At 43.3% G+C, this 27,544-nt stretch overlaps 1 protein-coding gene across 2 annotated transcripts in view; it reads left to right on the top strand.

Moving 5' to 3' along the window:
* Nucleotides 1–27,544, top strand: part of RALGPS1 (Ral GEF with PH domain and SH3 binding motif 1) — a 347,217-nt gene that overhangs the window by 219,561 nt on the left and 100,112 nt on the right. For both annotated transcript variants that reach the window (XM_015426073.1, XM_015426072.1), the window contains exons 9-10: nucleotides 20,636–20,773; nucleotides 21,752–21,845. In XM_015426073.1, coding sequence (XP_015281559.1) covers nucleotides 20,636–20,773; nucleotides 21,752–21,845 — 232 coding nt within the window. The remainder of the gene's footprint in view (nucleotides 1–20,635; nucleotides 20,774–21,751; nucleotides 21,846–27,544) is intronic.

Here is a 27,544-nt window from a genome sequence, read left to right as displayed (position 1 = left end):
AGGAGCCGCGCTGCGACCTACCGGGCTTGCATGGCGGCGGCGGCAGGCAGGCAGGGAGGGAGGCAGGCAGGGAGGGGAAGGACTGGCCTCGCCGCCGCCGCTGCTGCCGCCTTTTGGGAGCCGGCAGGCAGGCCGGGCTGGCTGGCGGGCGGGGAAAGACTGGCCTCGCCGCCGCCTCCTCCTCCTCCTCTCCGGCGGGCAGGCAGGGCGGGCGGGGAGGACCGGCTTCGTTGCCGCCTCCGCCTCTTCGGAGCCGGCGGGCGGGGGGGAGGACAGGCCTCGCCGGCCGCTGCCACCGCCGCCGAGCTCGGCAAAGGGGGGGGAGGACAGGCCTCTCCGCCTCGGAGCTCTTCTCCCCCCCCCGCGAATATCGCGGGTCCCCCTCTTGTTGGACTCTAACTTTGTTCTATTGCTTCAGACCAACACGGCTGCCCACCTTGATATAACTGCACTTCAGAACAAACAACATACTACAGCCTTACAGAAAGTGCCCTAAAACTACATGGTTTCAAATATCAACTGAGAGAGAAGGGGTTAAACCCTTTCTCACTAGAGTTGGGCCACAGAAGGAGGAAAGAGGGAAGGAAAGAGAGAGAGAGTGTGTAGAGAGAAGGAATGAAAGAGTGAAAGAGAAGGAAAGAAGAAGGAAAAGAGAGTAAGGAAGGAAGAGAAGGTAAAGAGAAAGAAAAGGAGGGAAAGAAAAGGAAAGGGGAAGGAAAGGAGGGAAAGAAAGAAAGAGCGAGGTAAAGAGAGAGAAGGAAAGAAGAAGGAAAAGAGAGTAAGGAAGGAAGAGAAGGTAAAGAGAAAGAAAAGGAGGGAAAGAAAAGGAAAGGGGAAGGAAAGGAGGGAAAGAAAGAGGGAACAGAGATGGGGTGAGGCTCTCTCACCCCCCCCCCCCAATCAAGCCTCCGCCACCCCCTGCAGATCCCTCACTTACCCTGGGAGGTGGCAGGGGGGCCTCTTCTGGCCCCCCATGGGCCACAGTGCTCCGGCGCTGGCCCTAGGAGGCGGGGGCTCTTCTGGCCCCCCAGGACCGCAGCGCTCCGGCGCTGGCCTTGGGAGGTGGTGGTGGGGCTTTTCTGGCTTCCCACGGGCTGCAGCACTCAGGCGCTGGCCCTGGGAGGTGGCAGGGGGCCTCTTCTTCCCTCCCACGGGCCGCAGCACTCCATCACTGGCCCGGGGAGGTGGGGGGGCTCTTCTGGCCTCCCAGAGCCATGGCGCTCCAGCACTGGCCTGGGGAGGCGGCGGGGGGGCTCTTCTGCCCTCCCACGGGCTGCAGCGCTCTGGCGCTGGCCTGGGGAGGCAGCAGGGGGCCGCAGTGCGGGGAGCTGGGGGCGGGGCTTGCTGCCACTGCCTCCGATGCTTGGGCTCCCGGAGTGGCACTCCAGTGCGCTCCGGCCCCAAAAGACCCCTGGTTGTATATATAGATGACTTGTTAAATTAGCGTGCAAAATAGTGAAAATATTTTTAACAGATCAAAAGAATGACAAGCTGGTTTCTAATTGTTTTGGTTCAACTGGGGGGGGGACAACAAGGGTAATATTTACAAGTCAGTCTCTGAAATATTGAATTGGTATAAGAAAATTAATGCTTATTTCAGTAGTAAAAGCGACAGTTAGGGCAGGACTTACTTAAAATAATACAAACCTTCCAAAGAAGACTAGAATTCATTCTGTCACTGTTCCAGCATTCCACAATACTGTAGAGAGGAGAAGAAAATGAAAACAAATTCTAAATGGCCTTTAGAAAGCACTTTCTCAGCAGAGTGCAATGACTGCCCTAAATATTTTTTGAATCAAAAAGTAAACAGATGCAACTAGGTTTTTGACCCTCCTCTCTTCTGCAGTGCACGTTGGGCCAGCAGACTAGTAGAATAAGGATTTTTAAACAATCTCTTTGTAGTGATATATATGAGGCAAGTGGGTTTGAGAGCTTATCTACAGGTTTTGTGTTTAAACATATTTCCTTGAACCATATATGTGCTCCCAGCCTTTCCAGGTTTGTGCTGTTTTAATCCTATAATGTAGGTGCTGCTGGGATAAAGAGTGAAAAGAATGCAAGTGTTAGTACTCAGAGAAGATGCCCATTTAGCTTACAAAACAGCTGTTACTTCTATTATTCTGCATAGTGGAAGGAGACAAGCAATTCCAGATTTGTGGGAGGAGAATGAACATATTTTACACAAATATGCAATCATGGAAAAGGAGCCAGAAAAAAAAGAACCACTTAAGAGGACTTTCCTAGAAAAAGAACTATCATAAACCATGGTAGGAAAAGTAGTTATCCACATGGGTTGTTTTTTTTAGAGACACATAGAACATAAATAAGAGAAACAAACTTTTTGAATACTTTATGTAGAAAGACAGGATAAATCCCATGTACATCTTTGTGTGGATTCACCCTAGTGCTGCAGGTATGGATTACTTCTGGGAAACCCGTTTTAATCAATGTAGGTCCCGGTCACACGGGCAGGAAAACGGGGGGGGGGCGTGGCTGTTAGCCCCGGGGCTAAAAACCGCACGGTTGCTTGATCAGACCTACCAGTGGAGGTCCCGTGGTAGGGGGGAGGTGCCGATCACTCCACTGCCCTGCGGCGCGGCAAAGAAGCAGGGCGCGGGCAAACGGGTTGTTTGTTTTTTTATTTAAACTCAAATGTGTGCATGCTCCCTTGGGTGCGTGTGCGCATCCGTGGAGACTTTGAAAAAAAACTTTTTCCGAGGGGACATGGGCGGGCGCCGGAACTACCTCCAGAAACGCGATCAGACGCCCGCCCTTGCCCCGCGGTTTCAGGAAACTAGTACCTCCAAGGTACTAGTTTTTTACTGCGCGTCTTCAGCGGGAAGCCTCGGTTGCGCCACGGGAGCCCGATGCTTCCCAGATGTGCCCGGAAACCCCGCCTATCTTCCGTCCCTCTAACGTGCCTAATGCTCCGTGTGACCGCAGCCGTAACTCTATAAATGAACAGGACATACTTCCAAGGAATATTTAGGCAACGAAAATTCAGCATTTTATATCATTTTTGTTCGAATATTTAGCATCTCTGGTGAGCTGCCAAGCTTTTCTTGAGCTCCATTTCTTACTTCCATAACCTAATTCATGGCTACAGATGGCAAGTCCAAAGATTTTGTTGGATGCTAACAAACTCATGACAACATTTCATGGGGGGGGGGGATCATTTTCCCCGATGGAATTGTTACATTTTTCTAAAAACCTGAAATTAAAGATATTGGGTTATATTTAGTTGAGCAGACTTTAAAAAAAATCTCCATGCTTTTATTTTTCATGTAGTCTTCTATGTGTTTATTATCAGTGATCCTTGCAAACCTTACCAGTTTTGTCTAAATGTAGATTTTCTTGCTCTATATGTGACTTATGGAACATTTAATGATGGCTTCTGTCTCCTATAAGGAAATGAAATTTACCTTTGAACTGCTGCTCCTGTTATTTTAGTTATTGGAATCTATCGAGAAAGTTCTATGTGATAAAACCACACAAATCCAGTTTAAGAGCCAACTGTCTTCATTTCTGAAATCTTAGAGTGTTCTTTCCAAGGCAGAAGACGAAAACATGGAAAACCCATTTTTAATCATAAATGCATTCTCTCTCAAAAAAAAAAATAAATGTAAAGTTCAATATGCTACAAGTTATTTTCCGAACAATGGAATTTACTTTCCTTGTGTTATGCCATGGGTGAAGTCAGGAGAAAAGCTCCATTTAGCACATAAAGGATTCAGAAAAAATAATATTTCCCTTCAGTTGTTTATATCAACAACTAATTTTACCAGTGTGTATGGAAGGTGTTAGACAAAGGCCCAACCTTCAAGTTTCCAATGTGGCTTGCCGGCAAGACCTTTTGCCACAAGTGTCACTTCCTCCTCTTTCATCTTTATGATTGCAACAGTTAGCGCAGACAAGACCTCTCAAAGAGTCAGATTTGACCCAGAGGCTGCCAGTTGCAGACTCCTAAGTGATATGTGTTTCAGATACACTTTATAGAGCTCAGTTGGACACTTACAGCCGGCTTTCACACATTTGAACACTCATCGCAATTACCATAATTTCCGAATTTTCTCCACCATTGAATGTTTTTTCTTGTGCCATTGGTTCTGCATGTGTTCCTTATGGATTTTGTCTAGCACCCAAACCGTAGCACTCAGAATATTTAATTAATTAATTAATTAATTAAACATTTATATATTGCCTTTTCTTGTGGTTCAAGGTGGGATATAAAGAATAAGGATCTATTAGTGAATATAGTCAAGTCACTTAATTCTTTCACACTCCTCAACCAAATACAATTCACAATCAAGATGGTGAGGTAAGAGTTCTAATCCATTAGTGAATCTAATATATTTGTGATATTTGAGTCAGTTCTGAGTAGGTAAACAGGCGGTTGTATATTGGCTTTGGAGTACATATACTTCTATAGTGTCATTTGGAGATGTTAGCAATACCACTCTACTAGGCAAAAAGGTACAGTCAGAAGAAGGGTGGGGTCATAGCTCAGAGGAGACAATAACGGGCTTTGGTAGATCAGTGGTCTGAGTATATCACAAAAACAGGGAGACCAGTGTACTGCAGCATCATATTTCAGTCCAAACAATTGCTTCTTAAATGTTTAGTTTTCTTTGAACTTCCTCTTATGACCTTTTTATTGAGATTCTTCAGTCTTTACTCTTCTTGAGCTCTGTGTCTTTGGTTTTATGTTTATTACTGGCCTGTGATGGAATCAGCAACATCGAGATCCATTTGAGACCCTGTCTTTCTCTAACTTCAGACTGCCCTTTTGGAGCAGGAAGTGCCAGTGAGAATTCCCTCCCCAAGAACATTAAGTTATTATATATTTTTAATTCCCATACTTTAGGAACATTTTGGCTGAAAAGTAGGATAAAATATAATGAATAAGTGATACCAGTCATAAGCCCACTGGATATAACAACAAAAAAGAAAAATAAATAGAATTTGGGAGTAATTGGATATGGGATAAATGATGTCAAGCACATGTTCATTCTTTAGCTTATGGGCAGTGGGGTTTATAATGTTCTTAGATGGAGCAGGAAGACTTGCTGCTTTGGTTGCATCATAGTGAAGCCTATACTGTCTACATTCTGGCTTAGTGAAGAAGAGAGAGAATCAAGGTGGATACATAACTACAGTAAGCTCTAAAGTTGCATTGTCTCCTATTTTGGAATAGACTTGTGGCCATGCTTGCCAAAAGAGACATTGGCCACCATTGTGTAAGTTGTATAAGCTGATAATACTGTGCATCTACAAGACCAATTCTAGCAACAGTAGGCATCAAAAACTTAACACATGCCGTCCTGACAATAATTACTTGCTATGACAAAAGTCCCTATCTATGACGGTTTACACATGACAGAATTTTAAGCAACCAATTTGGTTTATTTACTTATATTAACATTTATAATTTGCTTGATTGACGAGGCAGCTCACAACAAACTGCATCATACAGTAAAATCAATAAAATCCAACACAATAATGATTTTTTTAAAAAAATAAATAGGAATTCTGACTGAATTTTCATGTTCTCTAAAGAGGCAGGAGGGCAGGAACACACATTTTCCTGTAACTAAACTCAGTATTAAATTTCCAACCTAATAGGGCTGTCAGCCTCCAGGTGGGGCCTGGAGGTCTCCCGCTTTTACAACTGATCTCCAGCTGACAGAGATCAGCTCCCCTGGAGAAAATGGCTGCTTTGAAGGGTGGACTCTATGGCTTTGTACTATGCAGAGGCCGCTCCCCTCCCCAAACCCCGCCCTCTCCCAGATCCACCCCCAAAGTCTCCAGGTATTTCCCAACCCAGACCTGTCAACCCTGCAACCTAAACAGGACCAAGACTAAACAAAATGAAAAAGGGAACTAATCTCAGAGCCCCTACCTAACTTCCCCTCATGTAGCCTATCATCCAGAAGAATGGGTCACTGCCGCTTGAAATTTAGCAGTGATTGGGTGAATGTCCTCCTTCCTCTTTCAATGAGAGGTATTAACAATAAGAATTCAAGTTTTCTCCAAACTAGGTAGGTGGGCATTCCATATCCCTTGGAATGTGAGAGAACAGTGTTCCTATTGGTGAGTATTCAAGCAGATAGATAGTCCTTAGGGTATCTGGATCATTTTGCAGGACTGTTCTTTCACATGCTGCTTCTACAGAACAAAATTTCTCAATTTTATAATGCTTAGCAAATGACTGTGCTGGTATCCATGACTATTTCCACAAAGATTATCTGCCCCAGGTTCAGTGCTGTTGGGAAGCATTCCCCCCCCCCCCCCGCTTCCCCACAGCATCATGGTGCATCGTTCCCCCAGCTTTTATCCAATTTTTTACAAACTTGTTTTGAGAAAGACTGTAGTAAAGACTGTGGTAAAGATAAGATGGTTGCCATGCAGGTGGGAAAGTTCATCCTTTACCACCCGCATGGCAGTCATTTCCCCTGACCCCCATGGCAACCAGTTCCTCTCTACATGTTTTTTTCCTAATCAGGTAAGAAGAGAAGTCTGTAGTCCCTTCCATTGTGGAGATATAAGGAAAAATGCATATTTCCTCAAGGGAAGGGTTTAGAGCAGTGGTTCTCAACCTTCCTAATGCCGCGACCCTTTAATACAGTTCCTCATGTTGTGGTGACCCCCAACCATAAAATTATTTTCATTGCTATCATAAGACCATTGAAAAATTGTGTTTTCCGATGGTTTTAGGCGACCCCTGTGAAAGGGTCATTCGACCCCCCCAAAGGGTTCGCGACCCACAGGTTGAGAACCGCTGGTCTAGAGACTTACTTTTCAAAAAGAAAAAAGCAGGGAACTGACAGAACCTGTTACACACTGGATACAATGATAGGAAGTTGACAGTTTTTTGAAAAAACTTCAAAAAGCCCCAAGAGAGGGAAGGTTGGTCACTGCTGGGGGACTCAGGGCAGGGAAACTGTACAGAAACCTGCCGTGTAGGAAGTCCCATTGCTGCTGTGCTGTATGCCACACCAGCAATGGGAAAACCACACAAGTCTGTTCCTGTGTGGAAGTCATCCATGTGACTGTGCTGCATATCACGTCCACAGATTAGTACTACAAAAGTGGCTGCTCTGTTCAGGCTTGGACCCTAAGGCATTTCTGTAGCTTCCTTCAACCATCTAGAAAGTATGCATCCTTCAACCATCTAGAAAGCTATCCCAAAAGGCCTTGAACAAAGCTTCAGACCTCTTACTGTTAGTTGTTCTGTCCACATGAAATCCTTTTAACATCCAGCTTGTGCCAGTTTTGCAGGTGAATTAGCATAGGGGGGAAAAGAGGGAAGAACAATCTTCAGATCCATATGTAAAATTGGTTGTAGGTACAAATGACAAACCTAGCTTGAGAACTACTAGTTTGTCCAACTGAAAAATACATAGGTTAGGTTTGGCACACACTGCTCCTAACTCTAACATACATTAATAAGGGATACACCCCATAAGAACCTACAGATATTTGAGTTAATTGCTGAGGAGTTTACACTCCAAAAAGCTACTTCCTGCAACCACCTGTTGTTTCACATGAGACTCCAGACCTAGCATACTAGTCCAAGAACATTCTCCTGGTAATCCCATATACCCTGTGCATGGAATGATGACCTGATGCAAACCAGGTTGACACCAGTGCATCTAAATATCCACACTCCTTCAGTTCTTTATTTAAGCAGCTAGCTGGAATTTCTGTAGTTGAGAATGCAGAAGTCCTCTCTCATTGGATACAAAAAGTGTATCTTGTGTAACTTGTGTAGCCATTTTAGTTCCAAGATTGAGCAGGTATTCTTATTCTTTTGGGTTATTATCGGGCGAAAATTGAATAGAAGAATTAGTAGGCACATAGATGAACAAAACCTATTGAGGCAGACTCAACATGGGTTCTGTAAGGGAAGATCTTGTCTCACTAACCTGTTAATGTTCTTTGAGGGGGTGAACAAACATGTGGACAAGGGGGATCCAATAGATATTGTTTACCTTGACTTCCAGAAAGCTTTTGATAAAGTTCCTCATCAAAGGCTCCTAAGCAAGCTCAAAAATCATGGGATAAAAGGACAAGTCCTTTTATGGATCAAAAACTGGCTAATTAATAGAAAACAGAGAGTGAGTATAAATGGGCAGTTCTCCCAGTGGAGGGGGGTAAGCAGTGGGGTACCACAGGGATCAGTACTTGGTCCACTGCTTTTTAACTTGTTCATTAATGATTTGGAGTTGGGAGTAAGCAGTGAAGTGGCTAAATTTGCGGATGATACGAAGTTGTTCAGGGTGGTGAAAACCAGTGAGGATTGTGAGGCACTCCAAAGGGATCTGTCAAAGATGGGCAAGTGGGCGTCAACATGGCAAATGGGGTTCAATGTGGCCAAGTGCAAGGTGATGCACATTGGAGCCAAAAATCCTAAATATAAATACACATTGATGGGGTCTGAACTGGCAGAGACAGATCAAGAGAGAGATCTTGGAGTTGTAGTAGATAACTCACTGAAAATGTCGAGACAGTGTGTGACTGCAATAAAGAAGGCCAATGCTATGCTGGGGATTATTAGGAAGGGTATTGTAAACAGATCAGCCAATATCATAATGCCGCTATATAAATCAATGGTGCGACCTCATCTGGAATACTGTGTGCAATTCTGGTCACCACACCTTAAAAAGGATATTATAGCTTTGGAAAAAGTGCAGAAAAGAGCAACTCGAATGATAAAAGGGTTGGAACACTTTCCCTATGAGGAAAGGTTAAAGCGCTTAGGGCTCTTTAGCTTGGAGAAAAGACGACTGAGGGGTGACATGATCGAGGTTTATAAGATTATGCATGGGAAAGAGCAGGTAAAGAAAGAGGTACTTTTCTCCCTTTCTCACAATACAAGAACCCGTGGGCACTCCATGAAATTGCTGAGCGGTCGGGTTAGAACGGATAAAAGGAAGTACTTCTTCACCCAAAGAGTGATTAACACTTGGAATTCACTGCCACAGGAAGTGGTGGCAGCTACAAGCATGGACGGCTTCAAGAGGGAATTAGATAAGCATATGGAGCAGAGGTCCATCAGTGGCTATTAGCCACAAGGTATAGATAGGGACTCTGGGGCAAGTGATGCTCTGTCATCTTGGTGCTTGGGGGGGGTCAACAGTGGGAGGGCTTCTAATGTCCTGGCCCCACTGGTGGACCTCCTGATGGCACTGGTATTTCTGGCCACTGTGGGATACAGAGTGTTGGACTGGATGGGCCTTTGGCCTGATCCAACATTGGCATCTCTTATGTTCTTATGTTCTTATCTCTTAGAAATAAGAGTGCAACCATCACAGAATATCATACTCACATGAACAAGACCTAAATGCCTCCTGAAAAACGTTTTATACCCATCAGCAAGACCGTTCAGGACGTTCTGGTATGTGGAAAGGGGAATTCCAAAGACGGGCCCAACAGCTGGTTCAGATATCTCAAAATTAGATGCAGCCATCATCTAAATAACACAGTGCTGTGAATCTGCTTTAAGCTTTTAGCATATTACTAAATATTTTTCACAGGAAGAATACTAATGACCAGGGCTAATTAGCAGCTGTAATGACACTTCATCAATATTAGTTTTAAGCTTTCTGAAAGTCTCCTTTGACAGCAGCTGACCCTGCATGCACAGCAGCCCTCTAGTTCAGATGCACAGTTGTCAGTATATTATGTTCCATAAGGAGCATTTTAACTTTGAAATACAAGTGGGTATTTAACCTTGAATTAGTTGGAAACTATAATAATTTTAAAGTTATGCAGTAAAAGTAAGTTCTGTTACAATGAGTTACATGATATCTGCATAATACATGGAAACGATAACATGAAGAATTTAGGGGCCCTATAAATGACAGAAAATGACAATAAAATATTGTTTTACAGAACAAATGTCAAAATATGTAAGGATTTGATAAAGAATACCAAACTCCAAAACTCAAAGCAGAGTTTAATGGGTAATTGGTTAGAACTTGTGGCAAAACTTGAGAACCAGAAATACACATCTCAATTTTAGATTATATAACATAGCCTCTTGTATAAAACTTTCCACCATTGAAGTTTTGTTTATATGGCAAATACAAAGCAGAAGGGTAGGGGAAGAGAGGAAACTGTATGGAACATTTTCTGGACAATTTGGAAAAGGCAGGGTTTTGTGGTGCTTTGATGAGGCCACCAAGCGTTTAGTACTTGTACTATTTGTTGGCTGATGTTCTGTTGAAGGCAATTTTCAGAACATTATTAGCTGACTACAGTCATGGAAAACCAATAAAATGAGTCAGACCTGAGCCTGGACTTCCACCGAGTAACCTGAACTTCCTTTCTTTCTGCTTTGCTGGATGCTATACTTTCATGTCATGCTCTTTCTTCTTAATGAGATTGCCTCTTAATTTATTTTTAAAGGTGCCTTATTGTTTTGTTTCTTGGGACTATTTCTTCTTCTCTCCATTTGCTTTGTGGGACCTGGAGATCTCCCAGAATTACAACTGACCTCCAGACTACAGTTCGCCTGGAAAAAATGGCAGCTTTGGAAGGAGAACTCTGTGGCATTATACCCTGCTAAGGTCCTTCCCCTCGCAGGCTCCACTCCCAAATTTCCAGGAATTTTCCAAGCTGAAGTTGGCAACCCTAACCTGAGACCAGAAGATGATCAACCATAATGAAACATTTATTGACCTCAAACACCAATTTCCATACTTTTATTTTTAGTGCCAGGGAGTCAGTTTGATTCTCAGGCAATGTTGACAGACATTTTCCTGTACTGAGTTAATTAATTAATTAATGTTTATTTGCTGTCCAAGAGCATTTTTCATAAGGATACAATATTATACAGTCAAAGAGATTCATTCCAGGACAGAAAATATGTTTAGTCATAAAAACCTTAAAATATTTATGAACTATAATAACCCCTCCAAAAAACCCTTGATATAGCTAAAATGTCTAATATATGTAAAATGATTACAAGTCCTACAAATAAAAACTATACATAACCATACTTCTTGTTGTGAAATTTTACTAAGTAGAAGCAGACTTTAGCTATTTGTCTGGCGATAATTGGCTTTTCATTAACTAAAAGTCTCTCTAGGCAGATTTCATCTGCATCTACCAATGGTCTGTCTAAAAAAGGGGAAATAAACTTATCCCTATGAATTTGATGGAATGGGCATATAAAGAACATATGAACCATCGATTCCTCTTCTTCAATAGAACAAGGGCAACATCTATCTTCATATGGGATCTTCCTATATTTCGCATCTAGCACCCTTGAAGGGATAAATGCACAACGAGCCCAAGTAAAAGCTCTTCTATGAGATGGCACATCGAAATACGTAAAATATTTTTCCATATTCATAACGTATCTGGGGGCCAGGAAACAAGGTGCTTTTATTAAATCTCGCTGTCGCTCTATATCACGCACCCTTTTGTTTGATGGTACTTTTCGCCTGGGCACTGCTCTGCGCCAAAAGATTCTCAGGAGAGAGTTCTATTCTTTCTAAATTGATCTTGACCATTCACATCCACCTTGGGTGATGAGAATCTTGAATTATTAGTGGGAAAAGGCCTTTTGGAGTTGTATAGATCTTAAGCCACTGATATATGGAATCTAACGGTATTCTAGCTTCTATTCTCATTTGACCCATTTCAAGATGTAGAAGGGTATTTAGCACACCAGGGGGTACCTGTAAAATATTACGGGGAAATTTAGACTGGACCTTCTTGAGCTCATGTAAGTTGACAGCAGAAATGCCCATATAAATGCCATAAAGGAGCTGTGCTAAGATTTTGAATTGGAACAGCTTCAATGCTGCTGGGACATATAAACCCCCCTTGGATCGAAAAAATCTCAAAATAGCATGCACAGCTTTCTGGGCTCTCTCCACCATCATGTTGCAATGTGCTGAATTTACTCCAAAATCCTGAATAGCCACCCCCAGATAAATGAATTTGTTTACTTGTTCGATTCTTAGGTTGTCTGCCAAATGTCATCACTTGTGTTTTATCGAAATTTATCACCAGATGTTCACAGTATGTTACAAAATTGTCTAGTGCCCTATGGAGTCCTAACAGTGTCCTAGATAACAGGGCCGCATCATCTGCATATAGCAGTATTGGGAGGTGATGGGAAGCGAGCTTCGGCGGGTGGAATTTAATATCAGTCATATGTTGCACCATATCACTGATATAATAGTTAATGTGGGAGCCAAAAGGCAACCCTGCCTGACTCCCTTGAAGGTTTTTATTGGGTCAGTAAGCAGGCCCTGCGAGTTGCATCTCACTCTTAGATATGACTCCTCATGAAGGGCACGGACAAGATATAACAGTCTTTTGTCTATGCTGGAGCACTCAAGTTTTTGCCATAATCTTTGTCTGGAGATAGAATCAAAAGCTGCCTTCAAGTCAATGAAGGCTGCTTAAAGAGAGGTTGGGCCTTTTCCAGAATATTTTTCAATTAGCTATTGCAGCAACAAACAGTGCTCTGACGTCGACCTTCCTATTCTAAAACCTGCTTGTTCTAGTGGGATAATTTCTTCCTGTTCCAGCCATAATTCTAATTTATCTAGAAGGTGCCTTATATATATTTTACTAATGATATTTAAAAGGCTTATGGGTCTGTAGTTTGCTGGATCATTTTTGTTGCCCTTCTTAAAAACAGGGACAACTATAGCAATCCCCCACTGTTTTGGAATTCGGCCAGTTTGATCAATGTAGGTGAAAAAAGTTGCAAGAAACTGCGCCCACCAGTCTACATTCTCTTTTAGCACTTCAGGAGGTATTCCATCTAATCCAGGGGCCTTTCTATTTTTTAGGCTTGATATATGAGCTTTTATTTCTTGCGTGCTAACCAGCGGCCATAACGGGAGATTCTCTATAATTCCCGAAAAGGGGGACTAAGTATGGTCATCATAGAGGTTCTGAAAAAAGATCGTCCAGTTATCAGCCGAGATATACATATCTAAGGGTGAGGACCTCTTAAATCTTGTATCATTAGTTAGTTTCCAGAATAAGGCGGAATTATTTTGTCTTACAGCCTGTATAATTTCCTCCCATAGTTCAAAGTATGCTCTTTCTTCTTCCTTTGAATAATGTGTTTGTATAGTTTTTTCTGGTTCGCTAGGGCTACTTGTGTTTCTACTCTTTGTCCCAAGTTATTACTCAGAGAACTCTTTTTTTACATGAGCACATTCAGAGTCAAACCAAGGATTGACATTTCTATGATGCTGATTTAATCTGTTCCCTGGTGGGGCAGTCAAGACGGAGTTAAACTCCTAGATTAAAGCCTGGCAGTCTATTAATGGATCTTGGTGTACTTTTAAGTTTGTAAATGCTGTCATATATTTCTGCAGATTTTCTGGGGCATTTTCCTGTACTATGGCCCCTGCCACACGGCAGGGGGGAAGCCTCTTAAGGCGCGGCTTTTTAAAGCCGCGCCAACGTTGAGACACCGCGGCGGGATCCCACGGATCCCCTGGCCGCGGCGCCTTTTCTCCCCGGCGCAATCAAACGCCGGGGAGAAAACACGGCCCTGACCGGGAGCCGGCCAAACTGCGCATGTCCGAGCATGCCCAATTCGGCTCGGAGCTGGAGACGCGCTGACACATCCTTGCGCCGGCGATCAGACTCCTGGTTTGCAGCACAGCAGGCAGATGAACCACCTCAGTAGGTGGTTCCTATTTGATCCGTAGCATCGGGTGGATGGGCCAGTTCGGGGACGGAAGCACCACGCTTCCCAGATGTTGTGGTGTGATCGCGCTGGTTTGATCCACCTGTCAGCAAGCTGCCATGGTGTTCTGTATTACCTGCCTGTATGTGCAGTCCCTTCCCCCCCCCCTCTGTTCCTGGCCTGTGTTTTATTCTGCTGTAACGCTTAAACCAAGCAGCTGGAGGACGTGAAGTGGGAGGTGAGCTTGATTGCTAGCTTGTTGCTTTTTGAGCCTGGGAACTGCAGCAATGTTATGTCTGAAGATGGTAGTGTTCCCAGGGATTGCCCGCGCAATCGTTTCCTTGTACCCGCCAGCGGGAAAGTGACCCATTGGTTCTGTACCTGGTTTGAATCCCTTTATTATGTTTACCCGAGCTGTTTGTAACCATTCCTAACAAAGACCTTGTTTGAGTATCTTTCCAAAGCTTTGAAATAAATTTTGCTTTCTTGAAACGTGGATTTATTCTCGATGCTTGGGGATCCAACACCACCCCCGAACTGTCCCGCTACTGGCCCAAATCCCCTCGTGTGAACGGGACCTATGATGCCTACAAACCTTTGTTAACAAAAAACCTCTAAACATTCCACCAAATTAATAGTGTTTCATGCATGCAGCTCTTTATCCTCCAGGATGGTATGGAGGCTAATTAGTATGGTCGAGATTCAAAACCTAGGCAAGCCGATGGAGTTTATTATTTTTTTTTGAACAGCCTCATTAAGAACTCCATTAAGTACTGATTTTGAAATTCACCTTTTTCAGAAGTGGTTTTCCATACAGTATAGGGATCTGTAACCCCAAAATGTAGAACTGCAGTCTGTATCACCAAGAACTAGACCTCTGATGATTATCTTTTCTTGGTACTTTTCTCCCTTTCTCACAATACAAGAACTCGTGCGCACTCCATGAAATTGCTGAGTGGTCAGGTTAGAACAGATAAAAGGAAGTACTTCTTCACCCAAAGAGTGATTAACACATGGAATTAACTGCCACAGAAGTGGCTACAAGCATGGACAGCTTCAAGAGGGAACTGGATAAACATATGGAGCAGAGGTCCATCAGTGGCTATTAGCCACAAGGTATAGATAGGAACTCACAGGCTGGGCAGGTGATGCACTGTATTCTTGGTGCTTGGGGGGGGGCACAGTGGGAGGGCTTCTAGTCTCCTGGCCCCACTGCTGGACCTCCTGATGGCACCTGGTATTTTTGGCCACTGTGTGACAGATGTTGGACTACATGGGCCATTGGCCTGATCCAACATTGGCTTCTCTTATGTTCTTATGCTCTTATCTAGAGCTAGGTTTTTTGCTGAAAACACAACCAAAGGCTTCTACAAAGCACTAATTATCCCCCTGGATGTTGTATGCATCAGAAATACTGTAAGGATCCCCACATGCCAAGGAAATAAGATGCTTCTTGCAAATATGAAGCATGCATGGTGGCGTGGATCCTAGCTTCTTCTGGCATTTACCATATTTGAGAGCTATTTTAAAGTATGCAGCAATGCATATCCATAGCGCAAGTACAATTTTCTTATAACTGACACTGTGTTCACTCCTTTGTTGCTTGCAAACATCTCAAACAGTGATCAAATGTCCACAACATCATGAGGGTGTGTTAATATAGTTTACTGGTAAAGGACGTGCTTTGCATGTGCAAGTTTTTCTCTTCAGTTCCTCAGCCTTAAGGCACCTCAGGAAATAGGGCTGAGAGAATAGCCGTTAGTTGTAGTAGGCATACTTGTGTAACTCAGGAGAATATCATATGAACTTTGTACCACAGACATGGGCCTGGGGAAAATATTGCTTGAAGGCAGCTGCCACTGGGCCATGGCCTCAGTTTGTTGTGGGTTTTTCCTTCCCACCATCCCTTGCGTAGCAGTTATCACAGCTTGCGTTTCGGGTCTTGTTTAATATTATTGTCACAACTTAACGGGTACGGATCCTTTGGGGGGGAGGTCTGGTAGGCATACCGGGGGGGGGGGTCTGGTTCCTTTTGCAGCAGGCAGGTTGCTGCACCAGTGCTTGGTTTTATATGTATGGTCTTATATGGTTTTATATGTATATTTTCTTATAGTAATCCTATTTTAAGGTATTGTTTTATGCCAATAAAAGCTAACTGACTGATTGACTGACATTAAAACATCAGGTATATGTTTGCCATTTTCCCTGTATTGAAGCAGTCAAACCCACCTCCTCCTTTTCCCCTCCTTTTTGCAAGATTGTGAAAAACAACAAGGCAGTTTGCTTCCATCAGCATTGGAGTCTTGAGTGAATTGTGTAGATTCCTCCCACAGCTGGCTAATGTGATGTAAGTGGGGGAGTCAGAAATATAAGAGGAAAATTTTTTTCTAATCAAGTTAGGTGGGTGCTGAAAAGATATTGCCCAAATGAAAGTAAGGGTTTTTTTTAATTGCTTGGCCTATAGAAATTCTTTCCACAAATGCATGCTGTTTTTATGTGCTTTTTTATTTAGAGCAGGGAAAGATTTTTTTTCTTTTGACCAGAGAGGCTCGCTCTGTGTTCTGTAGGTAGTAAGAAGGGTTATTACTGTTACCACGTGTGCAAGAAGGATTGTCATGTAAAATTATTATGAATTATCTACCTCCCTACCAATGCTACATGTAGATGTGAACAAATTACAAATAATCTTCTGAGCTCAGCTCCACATTATTAGTTATAACTCAATAATAGGTAGTTGTTTTGAAAATACTTTTGGAAAAGAATGTTTTTACCGTAGTTTGTCCTGAAATGAAGGTGTGACAGTGTATTGCAGTACACTCTCCTTCCACTAGGCTTCAGCTTCCTGGGGTGGAATATGCTTACATTCCTATTTTTGATAGCTGGCTCTTTGACATGGCTGTGAACATATGTGGCTTCACATCCATGCCCCTTAAATTATTGCAATGAAAACTGTAACAAAGTGAAGTTACAGTGCATCAGATTATTTTGCTTCCGTGTATTGCCTAAACAAGCATTTGAGCCTTCTAGTAAAACATCATTACAGTTATACTGAGGTTTATATGTTGCTGATCATGATCTTGGACCCTTTCCTTGATGTTTTATCCTCCTAAGTAAATTTATTTTTCACCTTGTTCAGTGGGGGGAGGGTTTCCTGCCTGGGCCAGTCTGAGGCCCTAATCCATGTCGAGTTTAAGAAACCCCATATTATTACAAAAAATCTGGATTATTCTCATTTTGAAATGGGGTGTGTGTGTTGTATTTTGTGGTTCTTTATAATCTGAGGCCCTAAATATATTTTGCTTAGTTTATGTGTAAATGTGGCTTTTGCTCTACCCTTATTCTGGGTCAATATATGATCACCATTTTAGAATTACATTATGGCATAAACTATATGAAACTTTTTAAAGCAGAAGCCACACACCCTTATCCTTAGCAAAAGCAGAATTACAAAGTATAAACGTGTGCATGTAGACACTAGGGCAAGCAAAAATAGACGTGTCAGCATTTTATTATTACTCTTCTGGTTTCTTCTCTCGGTTGTTCTGTTACATTATTGTACTGATGAAAAAATCAACAAATATGTTTGCACATAATCACACAGCATACAATTCTGGTTTTTATTCTTAAATTCAGTTTACTGGCATGCCTCCCTAAGAATAAACATAAGTAAAAGCTAAGTCTCTTTCCCCGGTCCTATCATATTTTATTTATTTATTCTTTGCAAGCTCTCACAGGTATACATAATCCCCAGCTTTCTATTTGTATTGATTCTAGCCTTTAGATAACCTTTGCAGTAAAAATAATAACATACTTGTTTTTCATTTTCAAGTAAAGAATCCATATATGACTATTACATTCTCTATAAAACCATGGTTTCTCTTATAGAGTCATGAACTTAATAACTGTCTCTGCTAACACAGAAGGAAGAAAAATGCAACCTCAGCTTGATCATTAACTGCTGCATTTTGCATCAAGCAAAGATCTGCAAAGAATAAGATTGCTCAGAACGACTGTGATTCTGAAAGATGGTGCCAAGAATCAAACTGTGGTGACAGAGTGAAGAATATTGTGATTGTTAGAGAAAGCAGAATCCAAGCAGGATTTGTTTTCAGGTGGTGACAGGCCATTGGGTGAACATGCAAACCTACCATCACTACTAATTTTTAATACTTTGCCAATGTGGTTAAATGACTGGAGATGGATTGGGCTTCCATGCTCACTCCCCTACCTAGCACGAATTCATCCTCTTCTTCTTTTGCCATAATTAGCCAGAATGCATATAAGAACATAAGAGTGTTGCAGTGTTGCATCAGGCCAAAGGCCCATCCAGTCCAACACTCTGTATCACACAGTGGCTAGAAATACCAGTGCCATCAGGAGGTCCACCAGTGGGGCCAGGACATTAGAAGCCCTCCCACTGTTGACCCCTCCCCCCAAGCAACAAGATGACAGAGCATCACTTGCCCCAGAGCCCCTATCTATACCTTGTGGCTAATAGCCACTGATGGACCTCTGCTCCATATGCTTATGTAATTCACTTTTGAAGCCGTCCATGCTTGTAGCTGCCACCACTTCCTGTGGCAGTGAATTCCATGTGTTAATCACTCTTTGGGTGAAGAAGTACTTCCTTTTATCCGTTCTAAGCCGACCGTTCAGCAATTTCATTGAGTGCCCACGAGTTCTTGTATTGTGAGAAAGGGAGAAAAGTACCTCTTTCTCTACCTGCTCTATCCCATGCATAATCTTATAAACCTCAATCATGTCACCCCTCAGCCATCGTTTCTCCAAGCTAAAGAGCCCTAAGCGCCTTAACCTTTCCTCATAGGGAAAGTGTTCCAACCCTTTTATCATTCGAGTAGCCCTTTTCTGCACTTTTTCCAAAGCTATAATATCCTTTTTAAGGTGTGGTGACCAGAACTGCACACAGTATTCCAAATGAGGTCGCACCATTGATTTATATAGGGGCATTATGATATTGGCTGATCTGTTTTCAATACCCTTCCTAATAATCCCCAGCATAGCATTGGCCTTCTTTATTGCAGTCACACACTGTCTCGACATTTTCAGTGAGTTATCTACTACAACTCCAAGATCTCTCTCTTGATCAGTCTCTGCCAGTTCAGACCCCATCAACGTGTATTTATAGTTAGGATTTTTGGCTCCAATGTGCATCACCTTGCACTTGGCCACATTGAACCCCATTTGCCATGTTGACGCCCACTCGCCCATCCTTGACAGATCCCTTTGGAGTGCCTCACAATCCTCACTGGTTTTCACCACCCTGAACAACTTCGTATCATCCGCAAATTTAGCCACTTCACTGCTTACTCCCAACTCCAAATCATTAATGAACAAGTTAAAAAGCAGTGGACCAAGTACTGATCCCTGTGGTACCCCACTGCTTACCCCCCTCCACTGGGAGAACTGCCCATTTATACTCACTCTCTGTTTTCTATTAATTAGCCAGTTTTTGATCCATAAAAGGACTTGTCCTTTTATCCCATGATTTTTGAGCTTGCTTAGGAGCCTTTGATGAGGAACTTTATCAAAAGCTTTCTGGAAGTCAAGGTAAACAATATCTATTGGATCCCCCTTGTCCACATGTTTGTTCACCCCCTCAAAGAACACTAATAGGTTAGTGAGACAAGATCTTCCCTTACAGAACCCATGTTGAGTCTGCCTCAATAGGTTTTGTTCATCTATGTGCCTACTAATTCTTTCCTTAATAATGGTTTCCACCAATTTACCCGGTATCGACGTCAGACTGACTGGCCTGTAATTTCCCGGATCTCCTCTGGAACCCTTTTTAAAGATGGGAGTGACATTAGCTACCTTCCAGTCCTCAGGAATGGAGGCTGATTTTAAGGAGAGATTACATATTTTTGTCAGGAGATCCACAAGTTCACATTTGAGTTCTTTCAGAACTCTCGGATGTATGCCATCTGGGCCTGGTGATTTATCAGTTTTTAAGTTGTCTATCAGTTTTAGGACCTCCTCTCTTGTCACCTCAATCTGACTCAGGTCTTTCAACACCCCTCCTGAAATCAGCGGTTCTGGAGTGGACAAGCACTTCTCATCTTTCACAGTGATGACAGAGGCAAAAAATGCATTTAGCTTCTCAGCCATTTCCCTATAAAATATGCACCAGTAATGTGCTTAAATTTTACCAGGGTTGACTTATCAGAACTTGCAGAACAGCTTCAAACCCTGTTATTAGCATTAACAATGGTTAGGATCCATACAGATATAGTGCTTAACCATGATTAAGCCACGAATTCATGCTGAGAAAATAGCATGTGGGCCTAAAGCCCACTACTACTCTCTTAACCATGATCAAGAGGTTCTCAGCTTTATGTTTGCATAGCCTCTTATTTTCTATAAATAATTAATCTTCTGCTGTTCTATAAATCTGATTCTATAAATAATTTATCTTATTAAATCCTAATCTTTCAGTCAAAAGAAAACACAAGAAAATATTCTGGTGGAATAAATGATAGAAAATTTGATTATTACTCAGAATCCTGAGTATGCCCATCTTTCAGTGGATGAGAGAAGAGAGTGCTTTGTGCCATGCAGGGACCACTGTGGTGTAGTGGTTAGAGTGTTGGACTAAGATTTGGGAGACCCAAGTTTGAATCCCTACTCTAACATAGAACTTGTGTGTGACTTTGAGAAAGTCACACATTCTCAGCCTCAACTATCATACAGGGTTGTTGTGAGGATAAAATGGATGAGAAGAAAGCATTTTGGGTCCCCATGCGGTGTAATTAAATAAATACATTTGATAAATGCAAATATAACACTTACAAAGTTTTCCTTTATAACCAATGAAGCTTAGTTTTGCTTTTCAATTAGGTGATTGTTAGTGGGTTACTAGTGATTCCTGACTGTTCTGTTTATTGTTCATTAATGTGTTTGTAACTCTTTAAAGCATATGCTTGAATCCTCTCCCCTCTTTAATTTCAGGGATTTATCTGTTGGATTTAATCTACATTGATTCAGCATATCCTGCTTCTGGCAGCATCATGGAGAATGAACAAAGATCCAATCAAATGAACAATATCCTCCGAATAATTGCTGATTTGCAAGTCTCCTGTAGCTATGGTTGGTAATTCTCCTTTTTACCAATACTACTTTAAATATAGTAAATTAAGAGCAGATGTCTACCTCCTATGAAGAGGGGCCTTAGGGGATAATGTAAACCAGGGAGCTCAGCACTCCTAAACAGTTTATCCTCCACTTTTGTAAGATTTTAGTTTTAATGCCAAATTAGGCAAACAATTTTTTATGTGTTTGTTTTGCTGGACTAACTTAAGTTTGAAGGCATCCTTGTATCCATTGTATATGAGGGTTTTCTCCCCCATGGTATCAGTTTTTATGGCCAAGGTCCATTTCAGATGTTCAGTAGCTTTCCTTTGTTCTGCTTTGATTTCTAGAAACCCATTACCCTTTTCTGCATGTACTCATTTCAATGTGTGTTTTAGCTCCCTGCCTTTCCCACTGAAAACTAACCATATTAAAGTTACTATAACAGAATTTTTTGCTGTGTGTTACAAGTATGTGCTGCTGCATCCCACCTCCATCCCTACAAGCTATTCTTGGATTTTCCGCTTCCTGACTGTTCCCTTACTTTTCCCTTGTAAACCCACACAGGAGATATGTGCATCACAGCATCTTTTGTCTCATACCTAATGAGAACCGTATTGAATTCACATACACCTCATAAACTGCTTTTCAGCCCTTCTCCTCCCACAGTTGGTAAATATGTGTGAAAAAATTGACAATATCCTTGTATCAATTGATGGCATTGCAAATAGGCATATATACATTTCCATTGGAACCTTCCCGTAATTTCCAATGGATGCATGATTTCATCCTGATCATCATGCCTGTGCAGTGCTCAGTGAAATTACTGGTAGATTCCTTGATTATTTATCTGTCCTTGATGGCAAAGCTTTAGGTTACATTTCAGCACAGACAGTGCAAAGAGAAAGTTCAGAATATGTGGAAGAAGCTAAGAGCTGCTTTGCTTAACTGTTCCCAGACTTATATGTACTGTTTTGTTTTTGTTTTTTAATGCAGATCACCTTATAACACTACCCCATGTGCAAAAATACTTAAAATCTGTTCGGTACATTGAAGAGCTTCAAAAATTTGTAGAAGATGACAACTACAAGTAAGTTCCATCCCTTCCTTTGCCCCAGTTGTCTTCATGGAAAAGATGGTCCAACTGCAGGCTTGAGTGAAAGCAGTTATTTAAAAAATATATCCCTGGCAGGGAAATAAGTAGATATTTTTAAAAATCAGAGTTAAACAGTGATTATATTGTCAGGAAGCTGAGTGAAATCCCAGATGGATCCTGTCTATAACATCCAACCTTGTCACCAAATGAGACCTTTTCACAAAGGCTAACAGTAAGAATCTCATATGCCTACTTGCTTCTTTATTGAATTGGAATAATACTTAAATGGAAGAACATGTTGCGTATGAAACTTGCATATTCGGATGACCACTTTTTCCACTGTACTGTAGAGATTTAAATGAACCAGTCTTGTGAATGTCTCATCATATGGTTTGTTTGTTAGCTAATGTCCATTGAGTTCAGTTGTGATCTCTGTGCAGTCACACATGGATCTTGTGCATAGGCCTACCACAGAAACTTCTGCAGCGCCTGAAAGCATAGATCTTCCCTTTCCTCTCAGCAGAAAGAGAAGGGGGCATTTCTCTTTCCATCAGGTCTCTTTCTGCCACGTCAGAGGGAAGACATTTCTTCAAAGTACAAAACAAAAATTAATTAAGTTATAGTTAAACATTCCCTCTCTTTAGAGAGTTCTCTGTTTCTTCATCTTGAAGTTGGGTACCTTTATATTCTTCCTAATAGCACAAAAGGTGCCCTTCAAAAATGCTCCCACTTTGTAGGTAAGATGGGACAGTATAACAATCATGCCTTGTGCCTTCTCAGCAAAGGACATAACACCATAAGGTGCTCTTTCTGTAAGCAGTTCACTCCTAAGACAAGAAGTGTTTAAGACTCCAGACTGAAAGTTGTGCTTTTGAAAGAGAGCTTTGAGGAGAGAGTGTTGACATACTCTGACATTTCTGTTTTGGAATGGAGTGCATGAGAATCCTTTGTTCTGGCAGGCCCAAGATTGGTTCTAAACGTTCTCTCTGTACCTGGCAACTCATTGTCTGTACCAGCTGCAACCAGGAAAATATATTTCCACAGCCTTTTTGAGCCACCTACTAAGAATGTAAGACTAAGAATAAAAAATGAAGATGTTACAAGATAAATCTAGACCGAAAGATAAATCTTCATTTCTTTGCAAGCATCTTAATTTCTTTACCCAGCCTCACAAACTGAAAGAAATGGGAGTATTCCTGGCATTGCCTTATTAGTAGGAGGAAGAGGAGGAAGAAGAAGGAGAAGAGGAGTTGGTTTTGTACCCCACTGTTCACTACCCAAAGTAGCCTCAGAGCAGGTTACAATCACTTTCCCTTCCTCTCCCCACAACAGACACCCTGTGAGGTAGGTGAGTCTGAGAGAACTCTGACTGGTCCAAGGTCACCCAGGTGGCTTCATGTGGAGGAGTGGGGAATCAAACCCAGTTCTCCAGATTACAGTCCGCCACTCATAACGACTGCACCAATGCTTTCCTTCTGTAACATTTGGCTCAAAAATTATGTCCTCCCTTGGATGCTACTGATTTGTCCATGGGATATGTACTATTGTAACTCTGAAACTCGATTACTGTAATGGGGCTGCCTTTAAGACAACTCAGAAACTTCAATTAATACAGGATGCAACTGCCCAGTTGCTGATGGGAGCCAATAAATTCAGCCATATTACTGAGATCTTGAAACACCTGCACAGGCTGCCAGTTCTTCTCTGAATTCAGTTCAGAGTTCTGTTTAACCTTTAACATTTTCAATGGGCTGGGACCTGCATACTTTCTGACCTGCCTCTCCAGGTATGAGCCCCAAGAGTTCTACACTAATCAAAACAGGATGTTTATAATCTTAGTGCTGAGGGAGGTCTAGACAGTGTCTGCTCATACTTGGGCTTTTTCAATAGCAGCTGAAGTCCTTTGGAATGGGTTGCCTAGAGATGTATAGGGCATGTCATATCTGACAATCTTTAGGGGGGGAAAGTAAGATTAGCTGAACCTTGGTTTTGATGTTTATAGGGATTATGAGTGTACAACAGAAAAGCAGCATATACACATTTTAAATAAATACATGAAGAGAAATCCTTCTTTGTCTGTAACTGAGAGACTGTGTATTGGTGTCCCCCAAAGACTATGCAGCGTACCTACTCTTCCTGATCTTTTCTAACGTATTGTCAGTATTAGTATTAAAATGCTGAGGCCCATTAAAGGATCCTCTACCCCTATGTTTGGCAGGACAGCTGCTTTGAGGGCCTACAGAAGTGATTCGGTTTCTGGCTATGCCATATGCCATGTGCCTTGAAGAATTAACCTATTCTTGGAGAGTCTCACAGCCGCCATTTGGAGTACTTTAGCCAGCTGCATTTCTTTTGTGATGTCTCACCTTATTCCATGATGGAATCTTTCTTTACTTCTATCCGAACTTATGTCCAGACTTGCTCCCTTCAGTTACTTACAACCAAAGCAGCCTTCTTAGTCACTGTTACCTCAACACATAGCATGAGTGAGATAATTTTATTTATTTATGTATTTCACTTTTACCCCGCCCTCCCTGCCAGGCGGGCTCAGGGCAGCTTCCAAAACTGATAAGCCGTATACATTTTACAGTAATAGAATAAAATACATCATTTAAAAACATAGACAAGTCAATATAAAACATTCATTCGATGGCGATAAAAATAAAGTGCAGTTTAGGGACACATTCAGCAGTGCCACCGCGCTAGGTCGTGTTGGATCGGAGTTCACACAGGGCGCTGCTGGTAGGACGTCACTCCTAGCAGAACGCCTGCCTAAAAAGTTCTGTTTTCACGGCCCTGCGAAACTGTGACAAGTCCCGCAGGGCCCTGATCTTGGTAGGAAGCTCGTTCCAATAGGATGGAGCTACAAATGAAAAAGCCCTTGTCCTGGTTGCCATCAACCTGACTTCCTTTGGGCCAGGGAGGTCCAGGCGGTTTTGGGATCCTGATCGCAGTGCTCTCTGGGGAACATACAGGGAAAGGCAGTCCCTCAGGTAGGCCGGTCCCTGATCATAAAGGGCTTTAAAGGCCAATACCAGCACCTTGAAACGAATCCGGAATGCTATTGGGAGCCAGTGCAGAGTCTTAAGCACAGGCTGGATGTGCTCCCACCAGGGGAGACCCATCAACAGCCTGCGCATATAGATGTTAAATAACATCGGGGAGAGCACAGCCCCTTGGGGCACACCGCACACTAGTGGGTGCCTTCGGGACCGCTGCTCCCCAATGGCCACTCTTTGTCCCCGACCTTGGAGAAAGGAAACAAGCCATTGCAAGGCAAGCCCCTGAATTCCCATGTCGGTGAGGTGGTGGGCAAGCAGCTGATGGTCGACCGTGTTGAACGTCACCGACAGGTCTAACAACAGCAGCACTGCCGTCCCACCCCGATCCAGATGTCTCTGGAGGTCATCTGTGAGAGCGACCAGTACTGTCTCCGTCCCATGGCTCGGGCGAAAACCGGACTGGAAAGGATCTAGCATGGAAGCGTCATCCAGAAAGCTCTGCAACTGTTTCGCCACCGCCCTCTCAATTAACTTGCCCAAATAAGGCAAGTTGGAAACCGGCCGATAGTTGGCCAATTCCGCTGGATCCAGGGATGGCTTTTTAAGGAGGGGGCGGACCATCGCTTCCTTGAGAGCCCCCGGGAACAGTCCCTCTGAGAGGGACTTGTTGATAATATCCCTGAGAGCACCTCGCAACCTCTCACGGCCAGCTTTAATTGGCCAGGAGGGGCACATATCAAGACTGCAAGTGGTTGGGCGTACAGTTGAAATCAATCTGTCAACTTCCTCTAGGCTGAGTTGACCGAAATAATCCAGAATGGGACCAGAAGACGTGCATGGAGTCTCGAGTTCACTCACTGTTTCAACTGTGGCGGGGAGGGCGCAGCAGAGCACCAAGACTTTATCTGCAAAGTAGCTCGCAAAAGCCTCACAGCCGATGTCCAATTCCCTAGTGTTTTGTCTGCATTGTGGCAGAGCTGTTAGAGACCGAATTGTTTCAAATAATTGTGCTGGGTGTGAGCTGGCAGATGCAATCGAGGCTGCATAGAACACCCTCTTCGCAGCTTTGACTGCCACCTCATAGGATTTCATAAACGTCCTATAAGATGCTCTTGTTGCTTCGTCACGAGCACGCCGCCACAGTCTCTCCAGCCGTCTAAGCCTTTGCTTCATCAGCCTCAGCTCCTGGGTATACCAAGGAGCCAGCCTAGTGCGCGGGCGCAGAGGTCGTTTGGGGGCAATCTCGTTGATAGCTGTCGAGAGTCGGTTTTGCCAGTCCTCAACTAGCTCATCTAATGAGTGGCCAGGGGGCATGGGGTCCCGCAGAGCCATATGAAGCTGCACTGGGTCCATTTGGCTCCGCAGGTGAGCTAAAATACGCTCGCTGCCCAAACAGGGTAGGGGTGACACATTCACTCGGGCCCTTGGGGCATGGTGGTCCGACCATGGAACTGCTGTAGCAGTAATCCGGTCCACTGTAACCCCTGCCACGAAGATCAAATCAAGCATGTGACCGGCATGGTGAGTGGGGGCCATTACATATTGGGAGAGTCCCAGTGCCCCCATGGACGACATCAGGTCCGTCACCCATGAGGAAGCCATATCATCGGCATGGACATTGAAGTCACCCAGGACTATCAGTCTAGGGTGCTCCAGTGCCCAGCTCAACACGGCCTCCACCAGGGACAGCAGACTGTCAGGCGGTCGGTACACCAACCAAACAGCCAAACTCTCCCTGGCTTTCCACACAAAGCCGGCACACTCAGTGCCTGTGAGCCTTGGCACCGGGAGCGCCCTGAAGGAGTAAGCCTCTCGAATGAACAGAGCCACTCCTCCCTTCCGCCCCATTGTCTGAGATTAGTGAAGGACCGAGAACCCAGGCAGAGCTAACTGGGAGAGTGCTACTGTCTCCCCATCTCGCACCCAGGTCTCGGTCACGCATGCCAGGTCTGTGTCCTGCTCCAGCAGAAAGTCCCGGTTTGGAGGGTGGGGAGTATGGCATTGTATCTGTCTGAGGTACCCCTGTTCCTCCTCCTCCTCTGACCCCACCCTCAGCAGGCTTCATCCCCAAAATATCCTGGAAGTTTCCAACCTGGAGATGGCAACCCTATGTCCTTTCCAGGCAACCATCAGCCTACCGTTATCTGCCTGTCTGTCTTCAGGTTTTTACTCCCCCCCCCCAGCCTCAGAAAGGGCAGTCTTTCCCTGCAGTGGAAACCAAAGCAGCTGACATCATTCTCCTCTCCCTCATATGATCCACACAACTACTCTATGAGGTATGTTAAGGTTGAAAGTGTGTGAATGGTCCATAATTCCCCAGGCTGCTTTTAAAACATGAACCTGGGACCTGCACACCATCCTCTGAAGCGCTCTCTGTGGCAGTAATGGGGTGACTGCTGGCACCTTTTCCTATCATTTTTTGCCTTGTGGTATTCTGCTTGTGGTGTGATCTCTTGTCTTTGTGGTGTGGCATGATTGTGTTATTGGGTTTGTTTCTTTTGAAGGGGAAGTGATGTGTTGTGAGTGAGGACATATTTTACCTCAGAATACAGTAGGGTGGGGAGTATGGCAATCTATCTGTCTATGCAACTGAAAATTCCAACTGACTTGCCGGGGGGGGGGAGTTTGAGGTGTGGAATGGAGTGAAGTCCAATCAGCTTCCATATGCAAAAGACCTTGAAATGCTGGGTG

The sequence above is a fragment of the Gekko japonicus genome, unplaced genomic scaffold (assembly GCF_001447785.1).
Source record: "Gekko japonicus isolate JY-2015 unplaced genomic scaffold, Gekko_japonicus_V1.1 scaffold22, whole genome shotgun sequence".
NCBI lineage: Eukaryota > Metazoa > Chordata > Lepidosauria > Squamata > Gekkonidae > Gekko > Gekko japonicus.
The sequence above is the reverse complement of the archived record's forward strand: the minus strand, read 5'-3'. Positions and strand labels throughout refer to the sequence as shown.